This window comes from Lethenteron reissneri, chromosome 26 (assembly GCF_015708825.2).
Source record: "Lethenteron reissneri isolate LAM-NWPU_2019-01 chromosome 26, ASM1570882v1, whole genome shotgun sequence".
NCBI lineage: Eukaryota > Metazoa > Chordata > Hyperoartia > Petromyzontiformes > Petromyzontidae > Lethenteron > Lethenteron reissneri.
In genome coordinates, this window is record NC_083804.1 from 11,313,691 (window position 1) to 11,331,736 (window position 18,046).

Here is an 18,046-nt window from a genome sequence, read left to right on the forward strand (position 1 = left end):
CTGCATATCTAGGAGAGCTAGGAATGATTCACGTTAAGGTAAAAAGGTGGTCATGTCACATGAAGGAGAGCAGATTCTGTAGAATGGCCTTGGCAGAAACCAGAGTGTACTGGTTCGTGTAACAGCAGTTCTACTTAAGTGTTAATACATTTAAATGCATATTCACCATGTTACATTTTTTAAAAATTAATACTACTGTACTGTGCTTGTTTTTAATAAAGTTCTTAAGAGGATCACGTATGCTTGTGCAAATCCGATAAAGACGTAATAATGAACACAAGGAAAGCTTTTGTAAAGTGAGTCTAGGATTTTGGTGAGAGCACCATTGCCCAGACACAAAACAAATAATAATATACATCAATATCTAAAAATACCAAAAATCTACGAATGCAAAAATATTTATTAACATTTTTCATAATTTTCCTTTGAACCTTTTTTCTTCGTTAAAACGTAACAATAACATAACAGTAATGGATTAAACAAAGTATATCGGCAATCATCTTCAGAGCATACATTCCACATTTATTTTTGGAGTACCATAAAAATATGAGCACTTTCAAAAAAATAACACTGCATACATGTGAAATATTGCAGATTTTAGGAGACATACATATGAATTGCATTTAATGGTTAGTGCAGGGCATTAGAGTAATCAATTGTTATTGTTTTACAGCAATGAGCAGAAACCTAAATGTTAGTATTTGTGTGTTATATGCTTTGAATGCAAACGCACTATCAAAGTAGGAATTTTAAAAAAAACTTCAAGCAATGCTGCAATATTTTAAAGTTAAACAGCTTATACATTGGTGGACCTTTGACAATATCAAAACATTGTAAAATAATAAAAAAGGCACTTAAAAATACAGGCATAATCTCCGACTCACCGGTCTGCCTCTCGAGGGTAGGCTATGCCGAACATTCACTTGATATAAAACAAAAATACCATTCTCATCATAACATTGTCACATGATTTACCATAATGCAGTTAGTACGTTGTTCTTTAAAATACAGTAAGCAAGTATATTGCATAGACTTTGTAAAATTTGGTTAACTTGTTTAAATTAAATACAGTACTGCACTTTAATGTGCATGTACAGCACATGCTTTATAAAGTTACAGTTGAACGAATACAAATGACATACTTTTAGAGTGTTGTTAATCTACCAACAGTTCAAAGATATAAAAATTTTTGCAGCATGATGGCATTTGCATTTTACATTCTTGACTAATGCACTTGTGACTTTAATACGGTCAGTTAATAGACCAAAGTCCATCATTACAGGCCACATACAATGCCCACCTTTCAGATAACATAATAAAACAATTGATGCAATATAGTTGTCGTATAAGATGCAACGGATTGTCTCAAATACTGGATAAAACAAATACCTTTTATGGATTGCTAGTTTTCTCAAGCACCTAAGAAACAAATCTCACCCAGCTATTGATCTTTACGAGTACCCCATTTCCAAACAAGTGTCAACTCTCTTGCACAACAGGAGCAGGTTCAAGCTAAGTTGATTGTCGGCAGCTGAACAACTGCATTTAAACAAGTATAAGTGCGGGACTTAGTACACGTTTCTTTAACTCAAAATACAAATGCTGAGCAGAAGGACTGCAATACATTTAGTTGTTTTGTACATACTGTTCTTAACATGATAAACATGTGGTCCACGTGTCCAGGACCTTTACAGACACACACACGTGTGCTGGTACCAGGACATGATACAAACAGACACGTTAGGATTGGTAATCCCTGCATTAACAGCAATAAGCCATTGCAATTGCTTTTTTGGAAAATTGTATCCCAGTAACCATATTCATTGAATATATTTAATGTTAATCTTTACCATAATGTGTTAATATTTCACTTAAAGGTTTATTCTTTAAATACAAGGCAATTTTGTTGCTTTTTTTGGAAGGCATCTTAGGAAACATTTAGCTGTGTAAATGAGGGACGTTAATTGCAAAGGACAATTATGGTACATGCAACTAGTGCATGACCAATATAATGAATGGAATATTAATGATAATTTCAAGTCGTAGCAGATTCATTCATTTTTACAGTTCTTACCATCCTTTTAACCGGCCACATTTAACAACTTTAAAACACTTGACTACATTGCGGTTCTGTAAATTCACCAACAATCAAGCGCAATTGTATATTTTACATGAATAAAATCTAAATTGTACAAGAGTGAAAAAAAACAATGGGTAATGGTAAAGTGTCTGAGTGATCAAGTGAGATCACTTTTGTAAACAGTTTTTATGGAACAAAACCTCATTCGGGTAATGAGTGAGCATTTGGCAACGGTATTGTTAGCGGTGAAGAAGCAGAAGACATTAGTCCATTGCAAGAATTCATTCGGCACGTATGGTCAACCTCCAGCCTGAGCCCCAAGTGGGTAATATGTTTGAATTCCACCGCAAATGTCCCAAAGTACAGCAGAACGTCCATTGCTAAGATCCACTCGCAGATGGCCGAGGCGTTCCGCATGTCCTCATAATAAAACACAGGCGCTGTGAAAAATAGCAGGGAGAGAGAGGGGAAAACCACGGTTTACTTGAGACATAATACATCTTTGTTTACAATCATCAACATCAGGCATGATCAATGCAAGCTGGACGAAGGCCTACCCTAGCCCATGCCATCAAACAACCAAAGGAAATACAAATTTTGGCCAACATTTTTTTTACTGCAGTGCCTCCGATTGATAAATTGTGTTGAAGATTCGTTAAAATTCGATAATGTAGATTCAAATCTTTAATTGGGAAATTTTAAACGTCTTTTGAGCATCTGATGTGGTTAAATATAGGGGTCTCTCTCCATTTGTAATGTTTAATTATAATAATTCCACTGTCATTACATTCACACTGGTTGTTTTCAGATGTTTGTGTTTTGTTGTTTGAGTTTTTTATATATATAGCAGGACTCCAATAATTGTAATCCATGCCAGCAGAGAGCCAGAAATCTGCATATTTTTCACGGATTCCTGGTTCCCTCCTGAAAGCAGCCCCCCTCCCGTAATCCGCAGGGTCATGCTGTATTTGACATTACGTACCTGTGGACATTCAACTTTTACGGATTTAAATTTGTACAAATACAGAGACTTGTTATCTCAATAGTTTAAAACATAGTGATAAACAAAGTACTGGGTAAAATGGTATGCTACACTAGCATAATGGATAGCTCAATGAACTTGCAATATTGAAGTTGGCAGTTCCATCTCTGGAAAAGACTGAAGAAAATGGGCACGTTTTTTTAATCCCCGCCCCTCTCTCTAGTTAGTCATTCGGCAGGTCCCATAGGGAAAGGCAAAATGTGGGTACTCCCATCCCTTCCAAGACATCTGGCTCGTGAAGAAGAGCAAGCCAAAATATCCTCTCAGAGGGCCTCTCTATATCTCCCTCTAGTATTGGTTCTTCTACTAGCAGATGCATGAATAAGTAATTGCAGGACTGCACCTTTAGATTTACTTTTAACTGAAATGAGTATATCAAGATGTGGTACAGAGGAAACTGCAAAGGTGGCTGGGAGGTTGGTAGAAAATTCCCCTCTCCCCAGGTAAAGGAATGCTTTTTCGTTTCTCCAACTGGAAATTTCAGGTGCAGTGTGTACTATTAAAGAAACATTGACTTGATGAAAATTAGGTCTGGGAGCCAGCCAAAGGCAGAATTCTCTGGTAATAGCACTGATGTATATTTTACACACGAATGAAGCTGTGCGTGAAACACCCTTGCAAAAAAACTGCTTCCTAAATGAAAATTACTTATTGTTGTTTGGGATATTTTATAAGCCAGGCACTGATACACTAAATTAGGATAATACGAACAAATAATATTTATAATATCTATTTCAGAAGTTTCATTGTAAGAATCTTAATTTTACTTTGTTAGTACAAACACGCCCATTCCCATCCGACATTGCTACCCTTCCACCACAACTCTCAATCGCTTTTTTGACCTCTTTTATTACTTAACCTGTCCTCGACTACCCTGTTCATGTCCTATGTTGTGCTTTCATTTTTACATGTGTACATGTACAGCACTTTGGTCAATCCACTACTAGAAGAGGGCCTCTTCAAGCCATGTGGATCATGGGCATTATTTAACCATACTTTCCCAAGCTGGTCAGTGTGACTTTGGCAAGGCAGGGAGCTTATATACCTGGAAGTGGAATACAATACAATGGATTTTAGTTCACTTGACATCTGCTGAAAACGTAGCCCTACAGCAGCCTATAAGTCTTGTTTTGTGCATGGTGGGTCACCCATCCCAGTGCTATACAGGCTTAATGCAGCTTGGTTCTGAGAGCTGAGCAGATACATGGCACTTTGGATGATATGGTCAAAGGTATTTTTTATTGGTGTATTTCTCAACGTCATCAGTTAATTATTTACCAATTGTGTTACTAGTTACGTAATAAGGTGAAAAAGGTACTTATATAAAAGTACACTGGTTAAAGCTTGACGAGCTATAAATGAGTATTGGGCAGTGAAAATGTTTGGTGGTGACCCTCATCTCGTGGTAGAACTTCTAGAATTGTGCCAAAAAAAATTTGACCCAGGATGTTTGATGAGCTGAGTCAACCATTAGTCATGAATTGAACGAACGACTTTACAAATTATGGAAAGCTGGCATAACACTATTCAACCAGATAATACACTTATAAACAAAAAAACTGATAAATATTTCCCCAAATTCTGTGAGCAGAATGTGGTTCAAAAATTTGCATAAAGTTTTACTTCATAAATGAATGCCAATTATTTAGCAAGGAGAGTCTCAAGACTATTTTTCAGGAGGGTCTTGCATTGTAATGTTTGTCCAATTCTATTACTGAGTTTTTGGCATGTGAGAAGAAACTGTGGAGTACCAGGTGAACGCCTCTTGGCGACATCTCGCAGCCGAACGCCTGCAACACTCGGCAAGCCTGGGTGGTCAACCATTCATGGACTAACAACACTGCTTTGCTTTGGAGATCTGATAAGATCAAGTAGAAATTTGGGTACATTTTAGGGCGAAATCATAAACCGACTTTGCCTATCATTCCCCTTGATATTACAGAACCACGAGCGATGGCATTGGTGCAGGGATGTCTTCATCCATCATTGTCATCAGCATTGTCTCCGCTGCTGCACGAAGGCCTCCCCACACTACTGCAATTCCTCATGGTCCAGAGCTGCTACCATCTATCTCATTCCCTCCCACGAATTGATCTAGTTGCTCCATCTCCTTGGAGGAATGTTCTCCTTCAGCTACCATTCTATCACTAGTCTTGTCCATAATCCATCTGGTCGAGTGATTTCTCCTATCCACACCCATTTATTTTTCTTAATGGTCAATATAACATCTCTGATTTTTCAGTACCGTATTGTCAATATGATGTCTCATCATTAGTGATCATGATGATTTGGTTGATACAATTCCTGAACAATAAAAACATTTAACTGAAGTCAAACTATGGAGCGCATGGTCACTGGCACAGAATTGTTATTTATACCGCTTGCTCAGGGCCACCAATGAAGAGGACCACGACCCAATGTTGTGTGCTTGGAGACACCGACTATTGTAGTCACTGGTGATAAAACACCTTGGGAACCCGCTTGTAATCTTGAACACTCACCCAAGATTCTAACCCAGGCTTAGTGCAGTAACATCCGAGCGAACCACCGTAGTCAGCACCACCGTGCCCTCTTGTTCCCATGCATGCGGTCAACGTGCAGGATGCGTACCGAGAATGTAGGTAGAGGTGGCAAGGATGCAAGCGATGATACGAATGCCAGCGAGCGCGAGGCCCCCGTGCCGTGGTCGTACGCGCAGCACCAACACGCACTGCAGCCAGAAGTATAACACGGCTGCCCCGAAGGTGAGCACAGCGCCCACCATGTGCGTTGGCAGGTGGTTCGTCTCCTGCATGACGGAGAGACAGTCACCAAAGGCAGAATGTCACTTAATGCTGCACATGATGTCTGACGTTTTCTACCAAGTGCTGTCAAGTGTTGTCAGGAATTGATTTGCATGGCTTTCTGACATTTGAGTGAAATTAGTTTCATTTGGATGTATGTACGAGCGTAAAGAGTTTCTTCAGGAACTGAATTTTGCAGAATTTTTTCCCAGCTTGTGGACCAAAACGTCAGCTATAGTTTAATAATGATTAAATAAATTACCTTTTTTTAAATCCAGGAAAGCCAGATCGAGTCGAAGGCCTCTTTTCCTGCTGCACTGGGGTACTTATTTTAATCAGTTTTCAGCCAATTAATTAGTTTTCATACAAGTGGAAGGAAACTCGAGCACCTAGAGAAAATCCACACATGCGAGGGGCAGCACTATCCCATACAGATGTAAAGATATTATGATTAAAGCCAGGGTATAGCACCTCGACACCCACTGGAAGGGCGTTTCACAACATTTGTGAGATCCACCATCTCTCGCCTCGAGTGCTGGATTACAGGCATGCACCACCACCGTGCCAAACCACATGCGGTACACCGCAAAAACACAATGGAAAATGTAAGGCTCCATTTGGCTTCAACCTTGAATCGCTAAATGCAGGATAAGGGAATATATTACGATTTGAAAGTACATTAATTGTAGGCTTTAAAGGTCAAGAAGTCATTCGTTACTGCCCATGTTGCTGACGAAACCCTACTTCACCATCACTTATTTCCTTCTGCCAGATCCCACAACTGTTGCGATCAAGACTCTTTGTGGTTTTGAATATCCCAAATGACGAGACGAATGATTGCACTTTTGACCAATAGAAGAGAACGTTGGTGAAAGGCAAGAATATTTGGAGGAATGATATTTAAATGTTTAAATAATTTTCACTCCATGTGTAAATTGTAGTATTGGATAGTGAATGGCGTTTAATGCAGAGGAATAGGTGCTGACAGTAGGCATGTTAATTATTGATCAGTTAATTGATAAATAAAGATAATTTTGCTTGCTATACATTCATCCAAAGCTTATTTCATCTTATAGAAATCAGAGATGTACATATTGTGGACGTTTAATTTCACATTTGCTACCTTAAGGTAAAAAATATAAATCATATCAATTCTAACTTTTCAATGACTTTTGTAGTCATTCATTACACAAGTAATTTGACCTGGGTAAAAAACAATAATAGATGCAAACGAATTTCAAGAAAATATGCACAGTACATAATTACTGTACAACTCAAGTCAACAATTAATTTAATAAACTAGAGTATAATGAAACAACTCCGTTACCAAGTAAAACGCACAAAACGTTTCTGAGGACTGTCCAGTAATGGTACTGTTATGCATAACGCCTTGATATTGATAACCATAGTTTTCAAAACACGGAGATGAGTTCTTACAAAGAATTCACACACTATACATATGAAAGATCATAGCACATACTTGCACATCCGCCTACCTGAAAATTTCCCACCAGTGTTGCCCCAAATGCACACAGCACACCCATCAGCAGACTCAGCGTGTTGATCCACGAATGATAACCATAGCCCTCCACTTGCCGGTACCGGATTAAACAAATAACTAGCACTGCACACAGACACGAAATCGTATTGTAAAAACACGTTCACAGTATGTACACAATGGTGTAAACAGAAACAGATGTGCATGTTGAATGCGCAAGTTCTACTGCTATGCGACGAAATGTGTTGGTGGTTAAAGGCGTGCCCACGGCCTGTACCTGTGAAACCACCAACGTTCAACAGTTGTCCAAAGAGACAGCTCTGTGGTGGATATGTCCCACAGTCACTGAAAAAAAGAAGACACAATACAATACACAAAGTACTGTAAGTGAATCAGTATAACCAACATAGGTGAGTGTATAGTACGGACACCATCCATAAAATATCATCCATTATTAAAAAATTATAATTAGACAGCAGTTGGAAATAAGTCGATAAAACTAGCCATACACACACTTGGTAGTGTGAAGATTCCCTCGTGCAATAGTCTCGTCCCTCTAAACCTTTGCCATGGCGTTGACAACAAGCATCGCATCGAGATTTGAGAGCCCGAGGTCGTTTGGCAACATCTTGTTTCCAATTGCTTCCCTCGTGTGCTGTTGAAGATCACTCAACATTTTTTGGTTTAAAAAAAACTTTAGTATATAATGTTGCCAATATTTCAACTGCTCAGTTCACACTGCTGCTGAACCATATAATGCTTTAGGAATGAATGATACCCTTTATGGACACCATGTATGTTAATGTGACACTTTATAACAAGAGCTTTCAAATATACATCAGCATCTGAAATTTGTATATACATGTAAAATGTATTAATGCAGAATAAATGTACAATTTATCAATGTAGAATAGTATATTCAATCAATACAGATTGGTGTAATAACAGTGAAGGACTCATGAAGAATTCCAAATTCCTTGATAAGGAAAACAAAATTAATGAGGTGCATAAATCACTACGACGTGCAGTGTTCTGAAGCTGTACCTTATATAAGGAAAACTCACTAATGGGCTCACTGGGGTGTTATTGCCAGCCACGATGTATCTAAAGAAAACACAGATGTTCAGTATTTTTACATGAAAACAATAGACATCCCATTTTTGTCAATCCACTGCTGAATGCGGGCCTCCCCACACCACACGTTAAGAAACATAAGTTTAGAGCATTTGGATGCATTGCATTTCTGCATGATAAGCCACTTCGTTGAGCTATCATTTGTAGTCAGGTCACTTCTGAAAAAGAGCTATATAGCTTAGTGGGCCTTACCTGGTAAAAAAAATTAGTTCAGGTTATTCGAGGTGTGGGATTTTTTTTTGACCATGCTTTACCACGTTGGTCAATGTGGGTTGGTGAAGGCAGGTAGCAAATAGATGTGTAAGTACAGACGTATAGCAGCACAAGAATGGATGTTGCTGCATTACCCTCTACTACCCACAGCGTAGACTCACATCACCCTATGACACTTATTTTCTGAATGGTGGTTACCCATCAAGCACTATCCAGGCTTCTAATCTGGTTAGCATCTGACATCTGATGCTTCCCTTGTCCAGAGGCAATAATTACACACAGTACAATGCATGTTATTGGTTAAAACAACAGTGCTCACAGAATGCTTTATGATACGTGTCTTGTTTTTTTTAAAGGCTCATATTCACATATGCTTTTAAAAGCTAAAAACAAAATTAAATGATTGTCAGCTTACACAGTCCAAAATCCAGCCACGCCCAAAGAAGAGAAGCCAAGAGGCAGAAGTGCCCAGGTCCACATTCTTTCTCCAAGTAACTTCTCAACAGCACCGCCAACTGCACTGAATGGAAACATTGGGTTATAGGTCAACGCAAAGGCTCAACGTCGTTTTTAAGTTTAATATTTTAAGATAATTTAAACACAACTTTCCACCTTCTGGCCAACAGGGCTGCTCGGACAATAGTGTTTCTGGTGAAAAGTATTCAGCACGTGCAAAAATCAATCAGAGTGGACAACAAACCCATATGGGGCTGCCCTTTATACCAACAGCAGCAACTGCTCAACCATGCAAACCATTATAAAATGAGCAGCCCAAAACATTGTTTTATTATTTAACCAATGAAGTGTGACATTTAAGAACTGAAATGACAAACATCCCATAAATGTTGTCAGGCGAGTTTAAGATTCACATTGGTAATCTGCATTCCGTGATTCAAAAATAAAACATTCAAGGTGGTGGATCATATCTAGTCAATTATACTCTACGTAGGGTGTGGGCATGCTTTCTCAATTGTCCATTAGGTCCGGATGGTGCTCAAGTGAAAAGATTACCAATAACAGATTAAACTGACATTCCACCTTGTGATTTATTTTCTAGGTAGTAATGTTTCCCTAAGCCCAGTGCCTCCATTTTGGGCTAACAGAACACAGCACATTGACCAGTGGCTTATGTGGTTGGGTAGCTATTCCTCATGCAAAATGTCTAGCCAAAGAGCAAATTTCACGGACCTATGCTACACACGGAATCTAACATAAAACAAATGTACAATTTCAACAAATTCGTGGGTAAAAATTAGGCCAGCTCTCATATTTGCTGTCCATTTTGCTCCCTATGAAATACAGTATGAATTCCTGATCATGGTGATGAGCGAGTATCAAAATACCCACCGCGTGTCACACACAAGCCCTGTGTAGATACACGCATAGGCTATGCTATATTTCAAGTTCTACGACTTGGAAGAAGCATAAACCGCAAGCACGGGTCTGAAACCTCAAACAGGTTTTAAATTAGGGGTGCCTCTAGACCAAACTCATGCAAATTATGTCAGTGAAGCTAGGTCAATCAACATTGTGCAATGTATTTTAATTTTAAACACAATACCAGTACCAGCACTCGGTACAAATTAATTCTCACCAACCGAACACAGATGCTAATTCCTGGATTGTCCGGGTCAAACCCAGACAATCATATTTTGCACACAGAAAGCAAGACAATGGCTTATACTTTCACAAGTATTTCCCAGCATAAATGAACCTGTCATTCCTGACTTAAAGCTTTCGTGACTGCAGGAATTCATATTCTTTGGGTCTTTCGGTAAAGTCACGTCAGTCTGCCTCCGCAGTTTTCTCCCTCTTTTTTCCTCCTGATGACGATCGTTTGTGTTGTGATCGAAACGTCGTAGTTTTTTTGTTATTTTTGCTGTTCTTTTCTTTGAACCCATCTACGTGACTTTACCGAAAGACCCAAAGAATATGGGAACCTGTCATTCTCTAGTGGATAACTGAATTAATAAGTTACATGACTACATCTGTGAATGGGTGCCCTGGAGAAGTTTTTCTCCCGAGAGCTATGTAGACATGATGTGACTCGGGGACACACGGACATTATATTTCTCAACATCAGTATTGCTCAACAACAGAGTTTTGCCCACAGACTGCACATTTAAATGTACATACGTATTTGGCATTTCACGACTGTTTTAAAGATGTATATTTTATTCAGTCTAATAGTAAACTGTGGTGTGTCACACAAGTCACACTTGCTCTCAAAATGCACAACAGTACTTTAAGGTTACCTAAAACATGTTGTTATTTTGCTTCACATTCTCCACGCTTTTTGCAAAGACAGATTTTTTTTTCTTCCAGTTGCTTTGATCTGGTTCACGCTGCAGAAAATGGGTTTTTACTTAAGCATTTTTTTTACTTGCGGTAATGCAGCTAAACCAATATGAAGCATCTTGGGAGTTTGGATGGCTGCAGTTCTGCAAAGTGATGCGCTGACACCGCCGGTTGACCCCTTCTTGCAAATGGAGAATACATCGAGGCAAACTAATGGTTTACTATGAGATGTGGCTGATGCGAATAGCGAAATACACATGCCCCGTGTGCTTTTAGAACTGCGAAGGCTCACCATGCAATATCTAGGTGCACGTATACAACTTGCAAGGGGCCCCACAATCCTGTCATCGGCAAGATGACCCGGCACATGTTATGCTGCCCTTAAAAGTTATGTTTAGAACTGCAAATGTCCAGTGCAGTGGGCCTACAATAGAGTTGTACGAGATTCGCAAGCGCTTCAATGGTTAAGTGTGTACAAATTAAGGCCGTGATGCATTCAAATCCGTATTGCTTGCATATTGACGTGTTGTTCCATGCTTTGACGTGCCATTATATACAATTTGAAGACGTCTGATTTACGGACGTAACCTTTAAATGGTGTTCATTGTGTTGGATCGGCATAGTAAAGTTTAAATCTCTCAGCAAGCCCTGTGTGGAGTGCGGCACAGCACTGTACTCCAGAGCTAATGCTCTGCATGTGTGCACACAACCGCAGTCTCTCTAAGGCCGGCCCATACGAGTGGGTAGCATCACCGCCACATTTCCCATTTATGATGGCAGGGAGAGTTTGAGGAAATGACCACACGTACATTAAATAAATAATAAATGCCAGCATTACTAAAGTACTTAATGAAACAAGTTGGCGAATTTAATTGTCAGTTATAAACACAGCATTTGTACCGCGTATGTAGCAAAACATAAATACTGGGGGGGAAAAAAACATTAAACCGATATGCCTTGCATGCGAGTTCTTCTTAAAGCAGTTTGAATGACATTCTAATTCGGTATTGCTGTATTGTTGTACAGTACTATGATCCGTCTATGCTCCCTGCCTTCACCAACCCCGCTCATTGCCCAGCGTGAAGTGAAGTATGGTCAAATATCCTGGACAACACACAATAGTGGATTGACAAAAGTGCTGTACATGTACAATGTGAAAAGGTAACAACATCTCTCGCTCTTGAGCGTGGAATGACCCGTCGTTCTAACAATTTACAAAGACTCTGCTGCGAACTCTTCCTTGTGCACAGTACCGTCCTTGTGAAACTGTGTGCTGTTTGTCAACCAAGGCCCCCCCCCCCCCCCACGCTTCTTTAGCCATAACAACAATTAGGATTTACAGCAATGTTTTGTACGGAACTGGGCATTCTTAAGAGCCCTTTAACGGATTCGCCAGCATCGTGTTGCAGAGCCGAGCTATTGTGAAAGCTTCACGGTTGTGCAGTCAAAACCACCTAACGGGGTCACAGCAAGTTTTGGCAGGATCACCAAAAAGACCACACGACACCAACGGGGGGGGAGGGGGGGGTCATTCCAGGGCAAGAACCACGGATGTTTAGTATTTAAACAATGTTAAAATACCGAGATAACGACTTGTGTGAGTCGAGTCGAAGGGATGTTTCCGAGAATACGTTGACGAATGTCATGTTTTTGCACAGAAGTGACTAATTTCAGTAACTTAAGAGATTCGCATTATTTACGGTGCAAATCCACTGCTGCCAACGACGACTTGTATACTGGGCCCTTTGTAGGAATGTGCAAATTTCACGAATTCAGGGATTAAAATGTCCCACATCTTAGCACTCAAGAAACTATGCCTTTGAAATGTCTTATTTTGCTGAAATACATGAACTCAAAGATCATCAGCCACGACCAATCCGCTGTTGGATGAAGGAATCCCAAAGTCCTAATCTCTTTATGGTCCTGCTATGCAACATCCTTGTAGCACATTTGGTGATTGTCACTCCATCTCAAGGTCAGATGTCCTCTCGACCGTGTTCTCTCCCAAGACTGCCAATCCATCGTTCGTCTCGACCACTGGCCATTCTTGATACGTGTCATCATCATCACCAATGATATATCCACTCATTTATGAAGTCCAATATGATCTCCCAAATATGTTGCCTAATCAACGATTTCATCCTTCTTCCAACTCGGTGCAATTCCAAGCATGCACCATCTGCCAAATGCTCATTTGGTCACTTTTCAGATTTCGTCCCATTTTCTTTGTCCATGTCCACGTTTCCTTTTAACAGATGGACAATTACAACAACAAGAACGTCCTGGCTGAAGATGTTGAGGGGCCATGTGAACTTTGCGTGAAAGGTCCTGGCGGTTTAGACAACGGTTGCAATGAAGTGTGTTCAAGTGCGGATTTTGTTTTGAAACGCACTTTGTTTCGTTATTGACTCAGTATTGACTTCAGTCAAAAAGCGACGGTAAATATGTACTTTGCAACAAACCTGGAGCACATACACCAGCAGCACAGTGCAAGAATAATACTTACTCTGCTCGCTATTGGGGCAGCAAGTATTTTGGTTCTTACAAGGACAGGATAAGCAATGTGTTCACAACATTGGTGTGCCCACATTAAGTGGAGCGCACGTGTACGTCGACATTAACAGGGCTCTGCATTGTATGCAAGCAGCGGGGGTAGTACAGCATCTACAATACATACAGTATTTGTTTGGTCTATCAACAAACTTTCGGAACATGCCCCTAATAACGAGTCAGCGTTTGCAAACAGCCACGCATTTCGTTGAACTCTACAATAATAACATTCCGGTAACAGCAAGCACATTGCGCAATGAATGAAGACGAACTACGAGTTTTACTCTCGGGATATACCGTATCTACAAGTATCTACAAGTATGATATTTGTAGATACTTGTAGATACAAGGACAGCTATGCGAAACTAACACACGCACCGTGCAGCAATAATCAGCATCAAGAGAGTTACACTGACAATGGTGCAGTGCTTTATCAACGACATTAAGCAAAATACCCACAAGCAGCAGCTGCCGAGCAACTTAATGATCATGAATGGACTTCAAATGAGAATTGCCGTCATGGCAAGGGGTGTAAATTGAACTCGACAACACCATACCTGTCAACCCCCTATAAGTGCCCCTACCTTATTACAGACCAATTCAGACCTTATTGGTCACCCCGTGCCCCCTTAGAAAACTCAACGTCCATGCCACAAAGTCCCCTATCATCACGAGGGAGAAACGCAAACAAATAGACAAACATTTTTTTTGCCCGTATGAAACGGCTGTCAGCCATCCGTATGGAACTGAAAACTCAATTTCCCTCTACAATAATACGGCGTTAGACCTTGTGGTTTGCAACACACACACACTCATCTAACACACACACACACACAATCATCTAACACACACACACAATCATCTAACACACACACACACAATCATCTAACACACACACACACAATCATCTAACACAAACACACACACACAATCATCTAACACACATAATCATATAACACACCCACACAATCATCTAACACACACACACAATCAACAATCATCTAACACACACACACACAATCATCTAACACACACATACAATCATCTAACACAATCATCTAACGCACACACACTCTAACACACACACACAATCATCTAACACACACACACGCAATCATCTAACACACACACAAACTCATCTAACACACACACACACACACAATCATCTAACACACACACACTCTAACACACATACAATCTAACACACACGCAATCTAACACACACAACCTAACACAAACAGACAATAATCTAACACACACAACAATCTAACACACACAATAATCTAACACACGCACAATCTAACACACACACAATAATCTAACACACACACAATCTAACACACACACAATCTAACACACACAATAATCTAACACACAATAATCTAACACACACAATAATCTAACACACACAATAATCTAACACACACAACAATCTAACACACACAATAATCTAACACACACAATAATCTAACACACACAATAATATAACACACACAACAATCTAACACACACACAATCATCTAACACACACAATCTAACACACACAACAATCTAACACACACACAACAATCTAACACACACACAACAATCTAACACACAACAATCTAACACACAACAATCTAACACACACACAACAATCTAACACAGACACACAATCTAACACACACACAATCTAACACACACACACAATCTAACACACACACAACAATCTAACACACACACAACAATCTAACACAGACACACAATCTAACACACACACAATCTAACACACACACACAATCTAACACACACACAACAATCTAACACACACACACAATCTAACACACACACACACAATCTAACACACACACACAATCTAACACACACAACAATCTAACACACACACACAACCTAACACACACAACAATCTAACACACACACAACAATCTAACACACACACACAATCTAACACACACACACACAATCTAACACACACACAATCTAACACACACAACAATCTAACACACACACAACCTAACACACACACAACAATCTAACACACACACACAATCTAACACACACACACAATCTAACACACACACAACAATCTAACACACACACACAATCTAACACACACACACAATCTAACACACACAACAATCTAACACACACACAACCTAACACACACACAACAATCTAACACACACAACAATCTAACACACACAACACACAAGCGGGTCATCTTCTTGTTTACAAACGCGCCACGTTGTGTGTGCGGCGTTGAACCGTCGGTATCCTTCGAGGTAGAAGTAGAATCAGCGGAGTGTGAACATCGCGAATGTAAACCCCCCTCCTGTGTTACCAACACAACACACCGTGCACACAGTCAAGCAGACACATAACCACGCCCGGCCGCCTTTGTCTCTCCCCCCACCACCACCACACAAAGAGTGACACGCACGTACCTGCCTCGGCTGGTGGTGGAGGTGGTGGGTGGTGTTTGTTGCAAGTATCACGATGATAGTTTCAGAGTAAACGCGACTGGCAGGAGGAGGAGGCAGGAGGAGAAGGAGGCTGGAGGAGGAGGAGGCATGGAGGCGAGCTCGACTTGCAGACCCCTGGCAACTCGCAAATCTCTCTCGAAACTTAACAACTTACCCTCCTCCTCCTCCCACCACCACCGCCGCCGCCCCAACTTCTCCCCGCCTTTGCGAATAAATGAAAAGTTTAACGCCGTGAAGTTAAACAGCGAACAACCACCACCCACCCCCTCACCACCCCTAACACTCCGGCGGTGTTGCGATTCAGGGGCGGGCGGGCGACGATTCGAGAGAAGTGAAGACGAAAGAGGAGGGGGAAGGATGAGGAGGATGAGGATGAGAAGGAGGAGGAGGAGGGGGAAGGAGGAGGATGATGATGAGGATGATGATGAGAAGGAGGAGGGGGAAGGAGGAGGATGATGATGAGGATGATAGAAAAGGAGGAGGAGGGGGAAGGAGGAGGATGATGATGAGAAGGAGGAGGAGGAGGGGGAAGGAGGAGGATGATGATGAGGATGATGATGAGAAGGAGGAGGGGGAAGGAGGAGGATGATGAGGAGGATGACGATGAGAAGGAGGAGGAGGAGGGGGAAGGAGGAGGATGATGATGAGGATGATGATGAAAGGAGGAGGAGGGGGAAGGAGGAGGATGATGAGAAGGAGGAGGAGGGAGGGGAAGGAGGAGGATGATGATGAGGATGATGATGAGAAGGAGGAGGGGGAAGGAGGAGGATGATGATGAGGATGATGATGAGAAGGAGGAGGGGGGGAAGGAGGAGGATGATGATGAGGATGATGATGAGAAGAAGGAGGAGGGGGAAGGAGGATGATGATGAGAAGGAGGAGGGGGAAGGAGGAGGATGATGATGAGGATGATGAGAAGGAGGAGGGGGAAGGAGGAGGATGATGATGAGGATGATGATGAGAAGGAGGAGGGGGAAGGAGGAGGATGATGATGAGGATGATGATGAGAAGGAGGAGGAGGGGGAAGGAGGAGGATGATGATGAGAAGGGGAGGGAAGGAGGAGGATGATGGGATGGAAGGAGGAGGAGGAGGATGATGATGAGGATGATGATGAGAAGGAGGAGGAGGGGGAAGGAGGAGGATGATGATGAGGATGATGATGAGAAGGAGGAGGAGGGGGAAGGAGGAGGATGATGATGAGGATGATGATGAGAAGGAGGAGGAGGAGGGGGGAAGGAGGAGGATGATGATGAGGATGATGATGATGAGAAGGAGGAGGGGGAAGGAGGAGGATGATGATGAGGATGATGATGAGAAGGAGGAGGAGGAGGGGGAAGGAGGAGAATGATGATGAGAAGGAGGAGGAGGAGGGGAAGGAGGAGGATGATGATGAGGAGGATGAGGAGGAGGAGACGGGGAAGGAGGAGGATGATGAGAAGGAGGAGGAGACGGGGCGAGCTGGGAGCGCCGTGCGGAACAGGAAGGCAGCAGGAGCAGCAGCAGCAGCCCTCTCACGACTCTCGCGGCATTTCCTCAACATCTTGGGGGGTGTGGGGTGGGTGGTGGTGGTGGTGAGACATTCACAGCCACCCACTGCTGCTGCTGCTACTGCTGCTGCCACCAATCCTGCTCCTGCTGCTGCTGCTCCTGCTACTGCTGCTACTGCTGCTGCTGCCACCAATCCTGCTCCTGCTGCTGCTCCTCCTCCTCCTGCTGCTGCTGCTCCTGCTGCTGCTCCTCCTCCTGCTGCTGCTGCTCCTGCTGCTGCTACTACTGCTGCTACTGTTGCTGCTCCTGCTACTGCTGCTGCTACTGCTGCTGCTACTACTGCTGCTACTACTGCTGCTACTGCTGCTGCTCCTGCTGCTGCCACCAATCCTGCTCCTGCTGCTGCTCCTCCTCCTGCTACTACTGCTGCTGCTACTGCTGCTACTACTACTGCTGCTACTGCTGCTACTACTACT

General features: G+C 41.7%; 1 protein-coding gene across 5 annotated transcripts; it reads right to left on the minus strand.

Moving 5' to 3' along the window:
- Positions 1–501: 501 nt before the first annotated feature.
- Positions 502–16,459, minus strand: LOC133347678 (modulator of macroautophagy TMEM150B-like). 5 transcript variants are annotated; one of them, XM_061560161.1, is made up of 7 exons: positions 16,047–16,441; positions 9,166–9,265; positions 8,448–8,507; positions 7,681–7,748; positions 7,402–7,529; positions 5,733–5,910; positions 502–2,520 (listed from the first exon to the last, which is right to left on the minus strand). In XM_061560161.1, the coding sequence occupies exons 2-7, from the start codon at positions 9,228–9,230 to the stop codon at positions 2,282–2,284; spliced, it is 738 nt and encodes a 245-aa protein (XP_061416145.1). In that variant the 5' UTR covers positions 9,231–9,265; positions 16,047–16,441; the 3' UTR covers positions 502–2,281. The 5 variants fall into 5 exon arrangements, with proteins under 5 accessions (XP_061416145.1, XP_061416146.1, XP_061416144.1 ...); XM_061560162.1 differs by having other exon boundaries at positions 9,166–9,270; positions 16,043–16,441; XM_061560160.1 differs by having other exon boundaries at positions 16,043–16,440.
- Positions 16,460–18,046: the final 1,587 nt, after the last annotated feature.

Bases quoted from the DNA above. Each gene is read 5' to 3' on its own strand.
- LOC133347678 (XM_061560161.1), bottom strand. From the start codon at position 9,230: ATGTGGACCTGGGCACTTCTGCCTCTTGGCTTCTCTTCTTTGGGCGTG. The intron at 7,749-8,447 runs GTACAGCTTCAG...TCTTTTTTTCAG, and splicing joins GTGAGTTTTCCTTATATAAG to TGACTGTGGGACATATCCAC. The intron at 5,911-7,401 runs GTAGGCGGATGT...TCCGTCATGCAG, and splicing joins CACTGGTGGGAAATTTTCAG to GAGACGAACCACCTGCCAAC.